Raw genomic sequence first — 20,791 nt, forward strand, 5'->3', positions numbered from 1 at the left:
CAAGTGTTGGATTGATTTTTACATGTGTATGTGCATTACATTTTGTGCACTTCACCCTGACATGATGTAGAATTACTTTTTTTTTTTTTAGGCACACTAGCAGAGTTAATCTAATTTTGGTAGGTTAATTACTCCAAGACCACCTTGCTTACATGAATTTACAGACAACATAGACAAGGTCTTATCTGTTTGGCAACAGGTTTGTTCAGCTGTTTATGTGATTATTCCTAAGTTGGAGCTGAATTGCTACCTAAACATCTTGTACCCTGCTAATATAAAGCAGGACCAAAGTCAGCACCAGTTTACAAATGGCATGAGCCTGCTATTTGTAAACAGGTGCCTACTGCTAAATATATTTTAATCTAGAAAGTGCTTGTTTGGACCTCCATATTGTTTTCTCTGATAGTGACACTAACAAATATTTCTTTTCTGATTTCTAGTATTATCAATGGTTTTGCTTTACCTCTGAAGGCAGAGCATAAACAGTTTCTGGTGAAGGTGCTGATCCCTTTACACACTGTCAGGAGTTTATCACTCTTCCATGCACAGGTAGACATTATAAAAATATTTTCTGTTCAGAGTTATATTTTTTTAGGGTTGCTTTGGAAATTTAATTATGTAGCACATAAAAGGTGGGGGGAAAGTTCTGAAATGTGGAAAAAATGCAATAGATTTTTCTAAAAAATTCATTTGATGTGCTTTGTTTGATAGATATCTTGCTTCTGTTCTGATTAGGTACTTAAAATTGTTAACATACAACTCTAATAGTTTGGAGATTTTACTTAGTAGTTAAGCAGTCTGTAGGTTTTTCTGCTGTTTTCTCATTCTCACAAGTTTGCCTTTCCCATTCTCTCTCCCAAGAGAATGTTTGGGTTTCCTTAGTCTGGTGCTGTCAAGGCTCTTCTTCACCCTGGCAACTTTCTGAATAATAATACCCACATTTTTGCATGATCCCTCACAGATTTCTTAATACTTCATTTATGTTCTCAGATATCTTTTTATACCTTCATAACATTATTTTTCCTCTGATAAGTGCTGCTTGTTGCCTTTCTGTCTGACTTTCAGATAGTGCAGTATTTCTTATGCTGATAAAGCTGTGCTTTCTAAATATGTGATTCCAGGGTTTAGGTGTTGGCTCATCTTTCAAGAGTTCTCATGATTCTGCTGATGTATAAAATGTGTAAAAAGACACAGTTTGAGAGAGTAACAGAAGTTTCAAAACATTGGTTGTATGACTGTATTTAGAATTGCAAGTTGCTCTGATTTTAATTGTATGTGTTACTTTGTCTCTCTGACTGTTTTCATAAAGTGTCCTGTTGTTTCTTACCAACTGAGCTTTCAGAGCACTTGCACAGTGCAAACTGTGCATCTCAGTTTGAAGTCAGATGCAGTTTGAGAAAGCTGAATAGCACCTTGCCTCGAGTGTCTCTTTTTTTAAAAATTGGGTCCTTGTGGTTTCTTTATAGAAGTGTTCTGACTTAATTCTCTTAAATTCTTACCTCTTCACAGCTGGCGTATTGCATAGTACAGTTTCTGGAGAAGGACCCCTCGCTCACAGAACCGGTAAATATTTCTTTTGTACTTTTTTTTTTTGCCTCGTAAATGGTTTTCCCTGTTGAGAGAAAAATAAAAAAAATCTGACTTTTTTTCCCCTTCTAATTTAGGTCATTAGAGGTTTAATGAAATTCTGGCCAAAAACCTGCAGTCAGAAAGAGGTAAGCGGTGTGCTAGTATAACGAAACAAAAGAATTATTTTGCTCTAAAATATAATAAGCAGGGAATCTTTAAATATTTCCTGGTAGTGAGCACGTGCTGTGGTGAATCTTGGTATTTTTTCTTGGAGATGATTTTTCTCTACTTGAATTCTGGCTTTTTGGACAATTTCAATTATGAAGAGAAAAGTTTGATAACCATGGTTTCTATTCACAAAATTAGCACTGGTACTTCTGAAGAGAACTGTTATGGCTTTTTTTTTTTTTTTTGAGAGGAGAAAATAAACATAGTTGAGGATAGGTTGGAAAACTCTGGTAGACTTGGAATTGTTTGTATGTGAGGGTAGTATTTTTCCAGGGAGGATGAAAGATATTTTACTGTCTAGTGTTTATCTGCTATACATGTAAATGATGCAGTTAGGCCTTTGCATTTTTGTTTCAAATTCTTGATGCAAATCTGAGTTTCCCTAATGAGGTTTTGTGAAAAAACAAAACCATAATTCTACCTTGTTTTTAGAAGCAATATTCAAAATAAAGAGACTCTCCTCAGTTAGCAAAGTTTAAGCTTTGGTCAAATTCTTCGTATGAGGCAAAGTTTTGAGAATTGAACCAGTATTCCTTGCTAATTTTATTGTAAAGGACAAGTGCTATATTTGAAAAGACAGCACTTGAACACACTTGTCCTTCTTTTAAGAGACTGTATCCAGAAGCTGCTAAAGGTAGAACTGATCATATTATTGGAGAGGGTCTTGCTGAACTTGTGAGGCTTCCATTTCTCCCTCAAGCAGTAGAATTTGAGGGTTACCAGCATTTTTCTGATCGAGATGATTTAGAGGTTTTATATTTAATGCTTTCTTCCTTGTCTTTAGGTCATGTTCCTAGGAGAGCTGGAGGAAATCTTGGATGTAATTGAACCATCACAATTTGTCAAAATCCAGGAACCGCTGTTTAAACAAATTGCCAAGTGTGTCTCTAGCCCTCATTTTCAGGTCAGTGGTAGAGGTTATTGTTTGTACAGGAATGTATAGTCTCAGTTTCAAATGTAACACCCCTGCAAATGTAATTATTGTTTTATGTTATGTGGTTTTAAATACTCGCCTTCTGTGGAAGAGGATATGTTGCAGTAGAAGTTTAGTTCTGAGCTCCGTGTTAGAGGTATCTGGGGTTACAGCCCAGAACTTGCTGTTCTGAGCCCCACATAAGGCCTAAAAACTGCATCCAAGCAGACTTTGAGGCCTTCTGACTGTGGGTGACAGGTCCCTGCCATATAGACCATGTAGGATGTACCTGCTCTCCATTTTTGGTGCAGTATTGTTGTTTTCCGACTTACTTCCCTCTGTAACCAGGAGATGTCTGATTAGAGGTGACAGAAAATTTATCATCACATTGCATAATGGGAAGAAGGGAAATGAATAGGATTTAGGTGGAATCATACATGAAGAGGAGGTAGAGTTCATGGCCTGTGGTGTCTCCATATTAAGCCTGGTGACCTGTCCTGGCACAAAGGCAGATGTGACTTTTCAGCTCTTCCTTGGGCTGCATTTATTTTTAGCATAATTTAGATCAGCATCCTCCCTCCTACTCCCCAGCTCCTCCCCAAGGTGATCACTGTCATTGTTACCTTCCCCACAGGGAAGGTTTCTCCTCCCTTGTTCAGCCCAGCTATGGAGCCTTTCTCTGTCTCCTTCCTCTGGTATCCCAGCACTAGTGTCTTCCTTCTGACTGCAGCCTTCCTGACTTTGAGGGAAAGGGGAGATGGGAAGTCTCTCTGCTCTCCCTTCCCCTCCACAGCTGCAGCATTAATGCAGTGTCTGCACCTGGTCTTCAGTGAGCAGCAACATATTGCTCAGGGGAAAGAGAGTGTGGATGCTGTGGGATCAGAATTATAGGATAGAAACTTAATTCCATTAATGGATGTTATGCTACTGATTGGAGTTGTTTAATTCCAAAACTAATGACTCCTGTTAATTTGTCTTTGTGAAGTTTTTCTGTGATTTGTTTTTCCTTCGGAAAATTACAAAATTATAGGTATCTGAATTCCTGTTAATAATTTATTCCTTTGACTCAAAGGTGGCTGAAAGAGCGCTGTATTATTGGAATAACGAGTACATCATGAGTTTGATAGAGGAGAACTCAAATGTTATACTTCCCATCATGTTTTCCAGCCTTTATAGGATTTCTAAAGAACACTGGAATCCGTAAGTTTTTTGTCTTTACACTTTATTTTACTGTTTCTGAATGGGAGAGATCCAGACCCAAAGCTGGTCTGAGCAAGTGCAACTCTGTTAATGCCAATATAAATTAGTCGGTACTTGAGCTTGTCTCAGAGTGGTTTTAATTAACTGGTATGTGTACAAAAATCTCTACCTTACGGGATAAAAATAGACCTTCTCACAAGCTGGAAAAAAGAGAAATTAGATGTTACATTGTTATTGAAGAAAAAGTGTTGCTCATCAAGCTTTTCTCCTACACAGTTTTTTATAAACTGGTTGACTCTTAAGCCAGATTGTAAATTGTCTAGAGGAATATCACTTGGCATTAATAAAGCTTTGTGGCTGTATCATGGACTGATACCTCTGGGAGACCTCTGGAACTGGTATTTTTTAAACATCTGTGAAGCATACAGACATCAGTATATTCTTCTTGGGTTGTTTTTTTCTAAATTTATTTAAATACAGCTGTTCTCTGTTACAGTAATTGAACAGTTACTTCATATTGATATTCTGATAATTAGGCATTTTTATTTTAAACTGAATGACCTAGTAGAAAGTGTTTTAATGAAAAATACTATTACAGTTAGATGCCATGTATTCCATACTTGAGTGGAAAAGTTTTTCTAACTCAAGATGGTTACCATGTAGTAAACCCAGTATTTTTAATGAGCTTGTGCTACATTCAGGTCTCAGTTGTTTTAAGACCTTACTATACAATATTTAATCTTTTCAAACATTAGTCTTTTTGTTCTGTACCTAGGTAAGCTCTCAAGTTTGTTTGCTTACTTGACAAATCTAGTGCTGCTGGAAAGCTTCTGTAATTAAGACTGGTCACAAAAAGACACTTTCCATGGCATTACCAGTCTCCAACATGCCCCTGCTCCTGCCTAAACCTTTATACTGTGCACTGGGATGCTTTTGGTAATGAGAATACTCCAGTATCCCAGTTTGCAGGTTGTTCATACCCACAGGAATTTTGTTTCTTTGACACACAAGCCAGGTAAAGAGACACGTAAAATAAAGAATATAATTTAAATAATTTTTATATTTATAAGAAAATTTGCCACGTAGGCAACGAAATTAAAAGTGTATTGAAAGAAGTGAAAGAGAGACAGGGGTATGTGGGCAGTGGCACACAGTTTGTCTGCTATATGGATTAGCTCCAAAGGTTCCTGGCACTTGTACTGTTGATTCACTGCCTCCTGGCTGAAGTGCTGTTTCTTAAGCAGCTCTGGGTCTGAATATGACAACCATAGTAGTGGATCAGGAACTGTGAAAGGGAAAATGAATATGAAATGTATGAGTACAATCACTCTTGAAATGCAGCCTTGTATTTTGCATAGAGGCAGTGAATATTCAGCTTCATAGAAAAGTCATAAGGAAATATGAATCACTCTCATTTTGTGTTTGAATTCTATTCCTTCTGCCAGCATTGATGATTTGAATCCCTGAAGTTGCATTCAGAACTGCTCCACAGCATGAGGGAAGAGTCTGTAGTTATACGTAATGGCTTTCTGTTGTTACCTTTTACCCTGGAGTTTTGGCTTTCTCGATTTCAGTAGTCAGTAGAGACAGGAAAGCTGATTCTCACCTTTAAATATGTTAATCAAAAGCAGTTTCACTGAAATCGAAGAATTTACATAATCACACTTGCAGGAACAGAACTGGTCACAGAAAGGCCGGGAAGAGAAGACGCTTTTATTTCACGTTTGATTTCACCTGCAACTAATGGACTCCTTTCTTCTTTTTCAATTTCTCACAGGGCTATTGTGGCTTTAGTCTACAATGTGTTGAAGGCATTTATGGAAATGAACAGCACCATGTTTGATGAGCTGACAGCCACTTACAAGTCAGATCGTCAGCGGTAACTTTTTAAAGCTTTTTTTTTGTCAGCTGTGCATAAGGCCTGCTGTTTAGCTTTTCCCTTACACTCAGGTGCAGTTGCATAATCTCACACATGGTAGGCACAGTGCCCCATTTTTCCCCTTGCCTGCCCACTAGCCTTCTCCTTGTAAGGTGGTAAGATTAGATGTACAGGTTGCTATTTACCCTTTATTAAATACAGTATCTGTTGCATTGCTCGGGAATCCACATTGTTCAAGCAATTCCTTTTGACTCCCCGTTCCAGGAGACTGAAGCATATCAAGGTCTTCAATAGAAAAAAGAGTTTAAGGATAAAGACTTCACAAAAAAAAATTTACACTGAGCTTTGGAAAGAGACACAAGGGAAACCCCTAAGATTTGTTTTCCAAACTGCTGTTTGTAGGCTGGATGTGGTCTTAAAGCAGAGAGGCATCTCTCAGCCCTTTTATTTCTTATTCAGAGGTCTTGCTCTGTATCTGAGTCTTTTAGCATGCAGGATCCATTAAGTACACCACTCATAGAATCGTTAGTTCTACCCCAGTAGCCTTTTATCTTTTGTTTTCCTTAATTTTCATTTTCCAATTACAGTGCAGCATCTTTTCTCAAAAGTTTTGCCTCATGCAAAGTGTCAGATGAAAAAAATGAGGAAATTTCAGGAACTCTGAACAATTTGCAACTTCATTTAAGTCACACCTTGTCTGTGACTCAGGGTTTCCTCCAAAGCAAAGCAAAGGGCACTGCATGTCAGCAGACCTTGTTAGTACAGTCTGGAAAGTCTCTTGGAGGCTGTTTTTTGGCTTGTGTGACTCCAGTCAACACTGGCCTTTTGTTTTGCTTTGTTTGAATTTTATACACAAAAAATCGTTCATTAATATAGTATTTTACCATAGTTCACTAATATGGTATGGCAGTGGTAAAAATAGTCCATTAATGTGGTATTTTACTTTTAGAGACTTGGAGATATATTTGAGCAAAGATGCCAGATCAGTTCTTGATAGGTGTTGATAGTTAAGGTTCAATCTGCTGGTGCAGTTGAGACAACAGTGGTTTCTTAACAAACAGGCAGAGAATTTTGGGACTGGTCATCAAATCCAGCCATTCACTGAGGGAGGTTGGTAACTTAAGTCAATTTGCAGATGAGAAACTCTGCTCTTAACAGGACCAGACACTGAAGTGGAGCGTCCCATGGCTGGATAATGGGGAGGTTTATTGGCTGAACTGCACAAAGAATTTTTCTTGCCCCTGCTGACGTTGTATCTCCTGTTCAGGGCTGGTGCTAAGCATTTCACCATTTCTGTTTACTGCTTATAATTTTAAAACATGCAAATACCTGAAGGTATAAACTGCTAGGATGTTTACCTTAATGTTTCCAGAAAATCTTTAGCATTTTAATAAAACCACATATCAGAAGGGTAGCTATGATACCACTTAAAACTTGAGAAATATGTTCAATATTAATGACTAGGAAAGGTCAAATAGGTAAGTTGGATGAGGTGATCATCCTCTAACAGTCTTTTAGGTAAGCAGGCATATATTTCATAATGATTAGAGGATAAATATTGGTAGGTAGCCTGAATATGTAAGGCTATTTCACTTATTCTTGTATTTAATTTTAAATACTTTTAGTAACAATGGCCTCTTTTTTTTTCCTTTACTGTTCTTTGGGGATTTGTCTGAAAGTTGTTTGTATTTTTTTTATAAGTTTAAAATACTCTTGGGAAATTAAAATTCCAAATAAATGAGCCAGATGCTGGTATTTTGACTGAATCAAGATGTGCAGAGATGTTTCTAATCCGCTGAAATATTTTTCAAGACTTCTCTAATGTGACTAGCAGAGAATCTGTGTTTCTGTCATTGTTAAGATTTCCATTTCCTCTAAACCTATAAGGTGATGTAATAGAACTTGAAAGCATTTTGTACCTTACAGTACCAAGGAGATTTATTCAAAGTAAGCTATGGCAGAGACAGGAAACTTAGAAAGCAAACAATGCAGGTAAAGTAAATGTTAGATTTGCTGTTTAATTTTGTCAAATCAACCATTAAAGTCTGTTGTTAAAGCAAATGCTACATAGGTCTTGTAGGAATTTGGTGTGGAAAAAGAGTGACTCAGTGAACAAAAGGCAGATCTTTTAGCTTGAACTCTGCCTTGGCTGGTGCCTAAGCTAAATGGAAGCCACCAGTCAGTTAAGTAAGAATAGCAATTCTAAAAGAATCAGGGAAAGCTTTTTCTGGGAAGTGGCTGTTATTTTTAATATTAAAAATGCCATGCTTACATAAACAAACTTGAAAATAATTAAATAATTTAGTTTGTAATGTTAATTTTTATAATCTTAGTCCATTAGGCCCAAAATAAAAGTCCACTGCATTTTTTCTTCCTCATTACAAATTAGTGTCTATGAACACTATCACTTTGCTCAGCTTATGTTTTATGTTCTTCTCATACTGCTTTTAGTTATATTTTTGTAGGTAACAAAAAGGAAAAAAAGAAAATATTTTTTAAAATTAAATTTATTGGGAAAATTGCAGTTGTGTTCTTGAAAATCAGTGCAGCCAATAATGTCAAATATATATATTTTAACATAAATATTATACAGTCTTCTCTCCTGCTAACACTTTGTTTTATTTCATCTGTCAGTGAGAAGAAGAAAGAGAAAGAACGCGAAGAACTGTGGAAAAAACTGGAGGATTTGGAATTAAAGAGAGGTCTTAGACGTGATGGAATAATTCCAACTTAACAAAAAAACAAAACAGCATTATTAACCTGTGGAGTCACACATTTATGTAGTAGAAGATGGAGCAACAGTTTTCTGTATTGTGCAACTTTACAGTAGATTTCACATTTGTTTCATTATTACAACAGCACTGTATATACCTGTCTCTAAGTAAAGGAAAAAAATAAGGACTTTAATCCAAAGTTTGGACAACAGATGGACTTCTCAGAACTTTGCAAACATAATCATTGTTTTAACCCTTCTTTAAAACCAGTCTTCAAAGATCTGTTGATGAAAATTGCAATGTCAAATTCCATTGTCAGGACCTGTTCCTTATTTATCATTAGCAGAGAGTATAATACAACTTTCAAATGTGAACAATCTTAAAATTTAGCTTGTCTTTCTGCTAAACTGTTACGTGTATTTATAGTAAAAGAGAAAAAAGACTGTCATTTCCTTATGAGTTTGTGTAACATCCTCCTTCTCTGGATAACTTTACTGTAATTTGACTTTTTTTTTCCTTTTGCACATCTTCATGAGTTGAATGTCCATTCAGATCAGGGCCATGAAAAACATTGGTCCTGAATAAAAGTTTTGTTTACTGGTGTGAGAATTTTTTTAGTACCAGGCTGTCTCTGGTGCTTCCTTAATTTGAGCATTAGGAGTTAAAAAAAAACAAGTAGGTGATAAACATAGTAGGAAAGGGAGCTTTGGATTCATGCACCTTTTTATTGCAAATCCAAATTAGTGTCCACAATCCTTGAAAAAACGGGCAGTGGTAACACCCTGAACTTCAGTACCTAACCAGTATTAGTGATGCAGCATTGGAGACACGTACCAGAGTTGGTTTAGAAACACTAATTGCTAAATTATTACAGTATGTTTTTATTGGACCATTCAGAAAGAACACACGTGCTAAACAACACAAGCATGAAATTGATCTCCAGTGGTCACGGATCTAATTGGAAAATGAGTTGAGATAGCAGTTTGGACAGTTTGGAGTTGTTGCCTTACTTTTTAATATGTATTTATAAAGTGTTCCAGCAAAAGAGGATGTAGCCTCTAAAAAACATACTCTAGTGTTTTTGTGGTTCTAGTACTATTACTCATCACAGTACCAGCCCTGTGGTCTTAGCTGGAAAGGATTCTGGATAATACACTTCTGCATTCTCATCTGGATGCTCATTCCTAACTACTGTATTTGTTACCAAAAGTGGTTCTACAAATGCTACTGAAAAAAAAAGAATTCTGGAAATCCTAATGTTCTGAGTATTAATAATAAAGTTTAAAATGCTTTTATATCAAAGGTGCATTGTGACCAAATTGTTTAAAACAAAAGAGGAAAAAAAAATTACAAAGAACAAAAGAAGAGGGCTGTATTATAAGTATACATTATTGGCTATCTGCTTTGTATTTGAAAGTGGAATCTTACATCTTTGGTAGGTAAAATGCTGATAAGACTTATGTACAGTATATATTTAGCTAATGCAGTTGCATTATTATATACCAGAAGGTATGTGTTTTGGGATTTTTCTCCAGGATGCTTTTGAACTGTTATAGACATATGACAACAGTGAATTGATAATCCTAAACCATCAATCCAGCAGTATTTACAGTATAAAACTGAATTGGTGTTCATGAGTCTTTGTGATAGTTGCAAACATGAATTTATGACCTGTTGCCATTGATAGAAATACAGTATAAATACAAACTTGTATATTTTTCTTCCTACCATTTAAATATACAGTAGGATTTGAAGTTTTCTTGTTTTCAGGCACAGAAAAGAGGTAAAAAAGGATTCCCTCCTAGACTACTGACTGTTTCAGGATTATCAGGTCACAGTTTGTACTCCTGGGTCTGCGCACACAAATGTTGTAAACTCAACGTTTTGTAAGAACTTGACACTGTTAATTCTGGAAAAAAAAAAAAAAGTGGAACTAGTCATATGCAACACCAAACACAACATGGTTTTAATGGGATTAATATGAGCTTCTTTTAAGAACATTGACTGGGACGCAATGTAAATTAGGCAGTTACTGTCATAGTTGAAACATTTTATTTTAAAGTGCTGAAGCAAAGGTGCAAGCTGAAATACTGAAGATTAAATAAATTTATAACAAATCATGTCCCTTAGCCCATTGATTTTGACAGTCTTTTATTTCTGTTACCAAAAAAAAAAAAAAAAAATTTGCTAGTGTGACTTCTGTGTGAAATGATCATACAGTACAAAAGGGTGGACTCAAACTCATGCTCAAAGACTATGTTCCATTGTGAAAAACTGAGATAGAATGGAGGACTAAAACTTCATGTTTTTCACCTGGTGGAGTAAAACACAACAATGTGAAATTAGAAAAAGCACCTTGTCCTGTACTTAGAGTTTAGGTGAGTGTTGTTTGTTCATAACTATTTTTGGTTTCTGACATGTCATTCTGCTATTGATCATACAAGACTGACGAGAACCTGATGGGTTGCAATATTTTGTTACCTCTGATTGTTACCTCTGATGTGGGGATAGTGGGGTGTATCTAAAGTTTATAGATGACTTATCACTTCCGAGAAGGAATGTTTAACGTGAACGGGACGCTGTGATGTTATTAGTCACTTGACTCTAAAGGCTCTCACGGCAGTAGGTTTGCACTGTGCGATGTACCCAAAAGAAGCACTTGCCACAATGATACGACCGTACCCCCGGGACCCACAGGCTGCCGCAGTCCCAACGCCATGTCCTGCCCTGCACAGCTCCCACTGCTGTCACTTGGAGCTGCAGGCCAAGAAGGAGGCAGCACACGGGCCCAAGTGTGATCAGTGCGTCTGTTTTAATTAACGCTTTTCGTTCGCTTCTTGAGTTCCAGAAACTACCTTTGTTTGTGTAAATGTTGTTGTTCGCTGCTCTTCCGGCAGTCGTTGGGTGGCCACTCGTGTCCTGTGCCATATTGGTTTCAGGAGAAAGGATTGGATGCTGTCTGGTCAAAGGAAAAGAGCCGCGTTTTCGACACTAGGGCATTGCATCGGGTCATGGGGATGTAACAACTGTAAAAGTAAAGTTCCTCTCATACACTTTAAATTGAGCACACGTTGCTTTCTTCATCCTGCAAGTCTCCCTTACTGTTTTCCTTTCGTTGCTTTTGAGTGTTTTTTGTCTCCCTTCCAAAGGTTGGAATGCTTTAAATAAAAGTATTCTAATGCCGTTGGAGCGTTCACTAGCAGGCTTACAGTAAATTTAATCCTGATTTTGTTAGCATAAATAAAAGGATTTAATTTATTTTTTTATCTACTCTCATATATGGAAAAATCGAGGGTGTTAGAGCCAAGAATTGCTTGAGTAAGAAATGGAGCAGCTGTACTTACATTATACGTGCATAAGTACAGCCTCAGGCTATCTCACTCTGTGGAAAAGAAAATATATTAGGAGCTCTAAAAAGCTCTTTATTGTTTTGTGAGGAGCAGGAAAGACGAGATTCTTCTCCCTCCAAGTAAAACTGAAATAGTTTGCTTTTAGTTCTGTCTTGGAAAACAAAGATGCCCTTTTCTCTTAATTGTATGACAGCACCATCCCAAAGCAGTTGCCCTAAAAGAAGACAAAGATGAAAATGCTCAAGATTGAAGAATGTTTTTATTTACATGTGGCTTTTTTATTTTGGCTCACATGCTTCCCTTAGCAGCTCTGGAGTGAGCCATGAATTAGTTTTTCCTAGTTGGTATGTGCAGCATATTTTATATAGCCCAGTTTTTCGTTTTGAAGTCTACAAAGCAGTATCTTGAAACAGAATGGAACTGATTTTCATTGAAAACTTTTATCCAAGTGTTGCTTCCCATCCACAGAAGCGTACGCTTTTTATCATGACCTCTCTGAATAAGAGTTTTTGTTATTTGGATCACTTAACTGTAAATATGTTGTATTCATAACCTTATGGACCCATGAGGAGTTTTCAAATATAAATAGTACCGATACATTTCTTGTTGTTGTCCTATTTTTGACTGTAGTATAGCGAATGACCTGTCATGCTTTTTGTTTCAAGGTTAGCATTAGATTCATAGATCTTAATATTTTAGCATTTCATTGTTTAAGCAGGAGAGGGCAGCAAAAGTTCATTTTTCCCCATAGGAATGCTCTGGTCCCATTACTGTTTTTAAACTTAGTTGCATTTAACTATCTGTGGGTAGGGGGGAAAAATGAAACACTTTTTATATATATTAAAAGGTGCATATGAAAATATATAGACTGGTCCAACCAGACTGTGAAAATGTCTTCTACTCTACATCCAAGTAACAATAAAACAAAAATATCTTCCACCTCTGGATAAAGTACAAGCAGGTCTTAAGCTCTTGGATTCAAATGTCATTCTTTGGAAACAGTTTACTTTCTTAAAAATGGTATCAAAGAAACTCGAACTCAATGGTGCTCCCAGCTATAAATGTGTAATCTTCCTCTTTTGCACTTGCTAAAGAGGCTCTGTACTGTGGGTGCATCTAAATAAAGAAGCAATGAAGTGTTTTCCAGGTGCTTGACTTTTTTTTATCCACCTCCTCCCATCTAAACTTCATGTAACTTTTCAGCAGTGAACTTCCAGCGATCAGATACCCATCTGCATGTATTAGATGTATTAAAAGACACTTATCTGGAAACAAAACCCAAACAGTGAGGTGGTAATTTAAGCTTCAGCCAGAATTACCATAGTAAACACTTGGTTTTCATTAAGTTCATTTTTTTAAAGATCCTCTCATCGTGGTGAGCTGCACACAACCCCACCTGTGAGAGAGGTCAAGAGCAGAGGATGCAGAAAAAAGGCATTAGAGCCACACGTTGATCTTCAGGATCTCTTTGAGCCTTACACTTTGCAGCTGGTGAAGGAGTTTGTTCTTTTGTAGCACCGTTCTCCTGTTTCAGTCCTCGTGCTGTCCTGCCTCACAGTTTAAAGGCGAAGAGAAAAGCTTAAGATGGTCACATGCGTGGGGGAAACCCTCTGGAGAGGATTGTGGAGAGAGCCTGGTAAGGGGCAGTGCTGATGAACTGCTTCAGCAACAGCACAGAACATATGGTTGCTTCCGTAAGACTGGAGAAAATATTTATTAAACATCTGATCTTTAAATACCACTTTCTTACATGAGTTATTCCAATAGTCTAATTCTTAATTCCTTCCATTTTGATTTTTTCCAAATTACATTTTCAGCAGTTGGATCTTGCTTGCCTTTGTTAGAAGAGCTCATTATCACAAATCTCTTTAAGTACTTGTAAGACAATATTTAGATCACTTAACAACCTCAAATCTCTTTACTTTCTTATTGCAAGGCAAGTATTTTCTAAAGAAGTTTAAAAAAAAGAAAAAAGATGAGAACATGCAGTAAGTTAGCCTTCAGGGTAGGATTTGTCTTCTTGCTTGCAAGCTGGGAAACAACCTTTACAAGATCAGAATTAAAAACTTAAATTAGTTTCCTACTTTCGGTAATGATAATTTGCTTTGCTAATTTTTCATCTTTGTCTTTGCTTCTCAGGGAAGTTTTGGTTTCTCATATACTAGCAGAGTGCCTGGTTTATCTTATGTTAGGTTTGGACCCTAGATCACAAGTCTGTAGCCTACAAAAGTAGCTTTGTGTGCAGATAAAGGGTGTTCCCAAGGCTGTATTGATTAGTGGAAACAAATACAAGGTCTTGCATTGTGAGTTTGGAGTGATCTATGGTTTTAAAGATTTTATGCTGAAACCAAAGCAAATATCCTGAATTTGTTAGAAAATACCTTGAAAACGAGTGTTCTAACCCACTGTGAGCAGTGGCCAAAGGCTTTCGTGCAAGTCTCTATCACATGAAAAATGGTCATACAGAAACTTGATTTTTCACTATTTTTATGTCTGGTTGTTTTTGATTTCTCCCCTGTCCATTTTGTCTGTTCAGTACTAACCTCTCTTGAAATCACTGGAGGCGAGAGAAGTTAGGGGTCACTTGGGAAGGATGGAAAGCTTGCAATGCATTTAAAGAAATGTATATTTTTTTATACAATGGTTCATACCTTTTATACACACTTGAAAGGTCTGGGAACTTGTCATACCTTTGATACACAGTTGAAAGTGTCTGGGAACTTGTCTTGCATTATACCTGGGTCTGGGAAGGTCTTCCGAAAAGAGGATGAGAAAGGGATATTCTATATGCCTTCTCAATCTTGTTTCCAGAATTCTTACTTTGCACCACCAGGGACAAGTTTTTTCTTGGGTACAAAGCCTCAGTGCTTCCCTGACAGAAAAAGCAGCAACCCAGCAGTCTGTGTTCATGGAGCACTGAGGATCCTACACCAACCTTCCAGCCACAGCAGGAGCACACTCAGGCATAACTGCCCTGACAGCAAGGAAGGAAAGACCTTGTGTTTGCATGAGGATTTCTGCAACCCTCCAGCAGCAAAAGGCCTGAAAACCTTTTGTGAACTGAGCAGGCTCAGGTCAGTTTTGAATCGTCACCTTCTGGTGAAGCACACGTGGTTTAGCTGTGTGAGCAAACTGGACAAGTGGTCCAACTCAGTTTTAGGTTTTAATATTAATTGTGCAAAATGTACTTAGTAGGATTATGTCTTATGCTCATCAGTCATCCCTAAGACCATGCAATGGCTCCCCTGCTTTTCTAGATCTTACTTTGGCTTTGTACATAATGTGCATAAGTGGAAAATCACTGTATATTTAACTATCTCAAACCCAGATGGGCATCTGCGTTACAAAGTCTTCCAATTCAGCCATCCTGGAGGAGACAGGCTCAAGTCTGCAGTTGGCAGATCTTGGAGTAACTTGGCAAAGCACACACTTGATTTCTGGAGCAAGAAAATGTGGAATTCAGACAGTGGTAATTAGTTTGTTAGTCCACAGACTATTTCACAAACACAAGGGGTTATTATTGCTCTTTGCTCTCCGTGACACTCATCAGGCAGTAATTGTCATGCTTAGTGGTTACGAACATTTCGAACACCAGTTCTGGCCAGACAAAAATGACTCTGAGGAATACAAAGGGAAGAATATTTCCTCCTGCAATGTGGTGCCCCTCACTGCCCCCTTTTCTCCTGTGCTGCTGAGTGATGCACCTGCTGCACCGAGGCTCTTGCAAACACAAGTGTGAGGACTTGAAATGGGCTAAATTTAAGCAAAATGTGCTGTTCTAGTCAAAATTGTCATAAGGGGAACGTAACTCTGGACCCGTGGGCATCTTAGCCTTATCCAAGCAAATGCCTTTCCATGTGGTTAGCTAAAGAACTGGGACTTTCGAGGAGGTCCTGTGGATCCTTGCAGTGTAGTTCTGCTTTAGCAGGAACTGTACAGAACCTTTTCTTTCAAATGCAATTCTTTCTAAAATTACCTTCAATCTATTAAATCTTCTAAAATTTTGAATGTGAATCATTAAAAAACTCTCTCCTGCTTCAAATCCCATTGCTATCTATTTGATTATTCAGGGTTTGTTGGTAAAGTACTTTGAGGATGTTGAAATCTATAAATTTGCTCCAATATTTAGAAATGCTTCTGCAATAAATGCAACAGAATGGCTAAAGATGGTTTGGGTTGGAAGGGACCTTAAAGATCATCTTGTTCCAACCCCCTTGACATAGGCAGGGACACCTTCCCCTAGACCTGGTTGCTCCAAGCCCCATCCAACCTGGCCTTGAATATTTCCAGGGATGGGGCATCCACAGCTTCTCTGGGCAACCTGTGCCAGTGTCTCACCACCCTCACAGTAAAGAATTTCTTCCCAATATCTGATATAACCCTGCTCTCTGTCAGTTTGAAGCCATTCCCCCTTGTCCTGTCACTCCAGAGCCTTGTAAAAAGCCCCTCTCTGATCAATATCTGTGAAGATCTGATCCTCACAGGCTGCATAAACCTTTTGGATTCTTCTGGATTCAGTTTAAACAGGTCAAGCACATGCAGGAATTCTTGCTAGTTTGTAGTTTTTTGTCAGAATTTGGGAGAGCAGAGGTGGCTGTTTTTCCCTTGGAATTTTAGTCCCTCCACTTTCAACTTTTTCAGCTTCTTTATTCTCTGAACTTTCATCTGTTTTTATTGCAATGGGTGTGTGTTAGTGACACTCTCTGCAGTTCAAATGCACTTTAGTAAGAAAGATTAGACAGTACCAGGAGCAGCACAGCTACAAACACTTGGTTTACTGTGTCTTTCCTGTATGGCTTCGTAGGAATGGCTTGTGGGAGACAAGTCTGAGACACTGACTTCTCTGATACAACTTAACTGGGACAGAAGCTGCAGAATGAATTTCCAGGAGTCAGGTGCACATGGCATAACAACACAGAATTTATTTCCTTAGGAAACTGCCATAAAGGGATGTTGGTCTCCTTGCCTGGATTATGGGAAGTGCTATCCCAACAGCAGCCCTCTGGTTTACATCAAATGCTTCAGATTTGACCAAGCCAAGAAGGGCCCTGGCATTCAAGTGTAGGAGAACATTGTCTTCCAGCAGGTATCAGATGTGCACAGACACTACCCTTTAGGTCATGATTTCAGTGTCTAGGAAAAGAGATTAACTAAATTAGATTGTTAAGACACACCACACCCTCCCTTTTTTCTCTCTGCTTTTAATCAAGTGTAATTTGTATTGCTGCTAAATCCACCATCGTTAAACTGCTTCTCTTTTCCTATTCTAAATTACCAACCCCCTTTCAAATTGCTGGCAATGAAATATATGCAGTATGTAACTTAATGGATCAATATCCAATATATTACTGGGATTGGAAATCTAGTAATTAAATTTAAATGTTTGAATTCATGATCTCAGAAAACAGAACCTATAAATAAGCCATTTAATGTCATACTGGTTTGGGTTTTTTTTTTTGGTTTTTTTTTTTAATTGGGTGTCAATTAGTCACTGACGTAGAATATCCTGTTTTGGTCACTTCATTATTGCAGCAGGGAGTGTGGGCATGGAATCAAGACCCTGCAGTAATAAATAACAACTCAATTTCTAATGCTTAAGCTGTTGTTTCTGCATAACCTTGATTTCATGGGAAGACTGTTGGACCAACCTTCATTCATTATGGCAGGAGGGTTGCAAGGCAAAACTGGGCTCAGTATTATTTCTCAGTGCTTTATTGACCAGAAACAGGAAAATCAGATGAAAGGGCAGCATTTCTCTTACAACAATCATTTTTAGTAGCCAGGACGTGCAAAACACAGGTAAGGCTTAGGAGCAGTGGTTTAAGCTTGCTATGGCAATACCAGTAGTCAGTTAAACTTCTGTGACCTTACTTCCAATACTGGCTTTTCTCCTTCTGTGCTGCCTGACTTGGCAGCAGTTGAAGTCCCTAAAACACATCTTTGAAATGTATTTTCCTTTACTCCAACCTTGAATTGTTTTCCATGTGTTCGAATTCTGTCATTCCCATCCTGTATCCTCATCAGTTTGTTTGTGCTGATGCATTTTCTGAGGAAGGTCTCCCTCTCTGGAAATGTCTCTCTTCAGAGTTGAGGTCGTTATCTTTTTGCCTGCAAAAAGAGGAGTGGGCAGGTGAGAGGAGAAGAGTTTCTGGCATCCCTGTGCCAGTGGGATGAGAGTGTGAGTGATGCAGGGAGGACATCCGTGCTCTGTACAGATAGGACTCCTCCCCGCCCTGGGTCCCAGGGGAGAGAGGGCCATGGGATAACTTTCACCCACTCCCGCTGGAATCCCCAGACTTTAGGTTTTCCATCCCATAACACAATCAGTGCCTCAGTGAATGGACACCTCCCAGTCCCTCCTTGCCTGGCATGTGCCCTCTGTTCTTCAGTTTTCCTTTTCTTACTCATATCAGAAACCATCTTTCACTCTGTCCTAAACTCTTCCCTCTCCCGCAAGAGGCAGCCCTTGCTCCTTGTTGCCAAATCCCCTGCAGCCCCAAACTACACACCTCTGACCTGGGGCTCATGGGGGCTCCAGCCCTTTTGTCTGAACCTGCTCCTCCTGCTCTCCAGGGCTCGTGCCCTCCTTCCCCACCCTTCTGTGGGATCCCCTGACAAGTCAAGTTGTGCTTCTCACCTGGCTCTTCTAGAAGAAAGACATTCTCCGTCTCCTCTGCCAACATGAGGATCTGCAAGTCAGTACTGACCCCAAAGCAATCAGATCCTTGGAGGGGAGGATGTGTAGAAAAAAAGGTGTGTGTTAGTCCAGAACACAGTTTTTCCCTCTGCAGAAGGGGATTCTGTTTTAGTCTCAAAGATAAATCAGATGTTTTTCTATCCATGGCTAAGGTTTGGGTTTTTTTAAAAAATATTTTATTATTTTTACCTTGACTACACTCACATGTACATGAATAATGGAGATCTTCCCTTTTCCAAGTACAGAAACACGATGAGACAGATTAAGTACAGCTCTTCTGTAAACTGCAGGACTTCATTCTCTTCCTGCCAGAGTCAATGATGGAAGTCCTGTTGCTGTCACCAAAAGTAAAATAAAGACCTGTGAGGAGATTGGACAAAGCTGCTGTGTCTGTGGGGGAAACTGGTCAGTACTAACAGGGGTGATGTGGACTCATTTCCTCTTCCTGCAGTAAATTGATCCTATTAATATCATCTACGATTGCGTGTATAGTAGCTGGGTGACCTCTAGAAAGCTTTTATGGATGTAAAATTCAGAGAGAATGTGTGATCCTGGTTTGCTTCCTGCCTGTTTTAAAATGATGCACCCATCAGCTCCAGAGAAAAACTGAATAATTTGTGCTGTGTTATTTGTGGTCAGTACCTGAGCACACCGGTAAATGCTTCAGCACATACAAAAACCCCGACACCCCCCAACACTCCCCCTCCCTGAGGTTAAGTAGAGGCAGTTTTTTTTAAGGCTGTCTAGACACAATGTCTGCATACAAAAGAATTTGCTTATGAACAGGGCAGCATTGTTCAAAAGATGCTATTCTGCTGCTGGGGAAATTGAAAGGAATTTTTTTGCTTTCAGGAGCAGGGAACTGCCCTTTCCTGGTGCAGTTGTCATTTCATGACCACTGTTATTGAAACACTGTCTTTTCTCCTCTGAGACTCTCTACTATTGTTACTTATCTAAAACATGCAGTCTTGAGGAAAAAAACCTACTTCCCTAGTCTTTGATGTGAGAAAAAAATGAAAATTAAGCAGTTTAACTTTACTTTCTTTGTCTGGACAATACCAATGCATACATACAGAGCAGTTTTTGTACAAACTGCAATAAATGTCACTGTGATGCTGAGAAGCAAGTTGTGTGCTGTCTGTTTTGGCACCCTGTAATGGAAGTGGACTGGCATTTTGAAGGCCGTGGAAGAAGGTAGCTTGCATGAATTGTGTTGCTCTGATCCAGATCTGAGAGTAGAGGGGACACTGGGAAAAAGTGTGGGCTTGGAATGAGGTTTTATAACTGGAAGTGCTACAATGAGGTGAAAGTGAAGACCAGTCAAAACTCACTCAAACATTTATCTTCCTTCAGGGATGATCAGATGTTTAAGAAACTGGAGAAACAAGTAATTTTTAATTGTGTCAAATGTGTCTATGCTTAGTAAAGTGCTTTGCTCCTATTGCCCAGTGTATCAGGATAGGGTTGTCATGGCCATGTCAGTCAAAGACTGAGTCAGTTCAAGAAGGCCAATGACATCCTGGCCTGTATCTGAAATAGGACAACAGGACCAGAGCATTGACCTGTTTGGGAAGCCTTTGCTTGGGCACAGTCCTGTGCATGCAATCAACCAACTGAAATGGGGGAAAGGAACAGATTAGCCAATTTTAATCAATCTGTCAACACTGTGGCTCCTTGGATTAAAAAAAAAAAAAAACCCAAAAAAAACCAGAGGTGATTTCTCAGTTGAAAAAACCTGTGCAACTGTGATGTACAGAAGCTGTCATTGTCACCAGTCTTTTTAGAGACACATTGATAGTTCCACCAGCATTGTCCACACTGTGCAGAGAACATCACTCAAAGCAGGAAAATCAGCACATGTTGGGCTGAGGCCCTGGGGTTTGTACGAGGACCTATGGTTTTTTGGTACTCTGGGACCAATCTCTGTGGGGAGGGTTTTCTAAAAGGAGTACAGAGTACAGTTTTCCCCTTTCAGTGTCAGTGGAGGTTTGGCCACTGCCAGCCTTTGTACATTTATCCTGTAGTGCACATTGCTCTAGGGTGATGCTGAAGGGTTCAGAAACTGAAGCCTGCAGGGCAACTGATCCCTGATGCTAATTAAAGAGGCAAACCTTAAATTTAATTTTCTAGCCTTACATTTAGGATCAAATCCAACATTTTATTAGCTTTCCAGCTTAATCTGTGAGTCTTTTGTAATGCACTTTCCTTATAAAGCAACATCTGTGTGTTGTATTCTTTACA

The 20,791-nt window shown here is 38.6% G+C and overlaps 1 protein-coding gene and 1 long non-coding RNA gene across 9 annotated transcripts in view; one reads left to right on the forward strand and one right to left on the reverse strand.

Moving 5' to 3' along the window:
• The window catches only part of PPP2R5E (protein phosphatase 2 regulatory subunit B'epsilon), an 80,340-nt gene extending 67,346 nt beyond the window's left edge, over positions 1–12,994 (forward strand). For 6 of the 8 annotated variants that reach the window (XM_064659411.1, XM_064659413.1, XM_064659412.1 and 3 more), the window contains 7 exons: positions 441–549; positions 1,510–1,563; positions 1,665–1,715; positions 2,582–2,701; positions 3,783–3,910; positions 5,688–5,789; positions 8,424–12,994. In XM_064659411.1, the coding sequence (XP_064515481.1) occupies positions 441–549; positions 1,510–1,563; positions 1,665–1,715; positions 2,582–2,701; positions 3,783–3,910; positions 5,688–5,789; positions 8,424–8,523 (664 nt within the window). In that variant the 3' untranslated portion in view covers positions 8,524–12,994. Of the gene's footprint in view, positions 1–440; positions 550–1,509; positions 1,564–1,664; positions 1,716–2,581; positions 2,702–3,782; positions 3,911–5,687; positions 5,790–7,715; positions 7,782–8,423 lie in introns of all 8 variants that reach the window. The other 2 variants (XM_064659417.1, XM_064659416.1) reach the window with 2 other exon arrangements.
• A 3,768-nt stretch (positions 12,995–16,762) lies between these two features.
• Positions 16,763–18,634, reverse strand: LOC135416807 (uncharacterized). The gene is made up of 3 exons (XR_010431746.1): positions 18,491–18,634; positions 17,821–17,961; positions 16,763–16,986 (listed from the first exon to the last, which is right to left on the reverse strand). It is a non-coding gene; the product is annotated as an uncharacterized LOC135416807 (long non-coding RNA).
• Between the last annotated feature and the right edge of the window lie 2,157 nt (positions 18,635–20,791).

This window comes from Pseudopipra pipra, chromosome 6 (assembly GCF_036250125.1).
Source record: "Pseudopipra pipra isolate bDixPip1 chromosome 6, bDixPip1.hap1, whole genome shotgun sequence".
NCBI classification, from domain to species: Eukaryota; Metazoa; Chordata; class Aves; order Passeriformes; family Pipridae; genus Pseudopipra; species Pseudopipra pipra.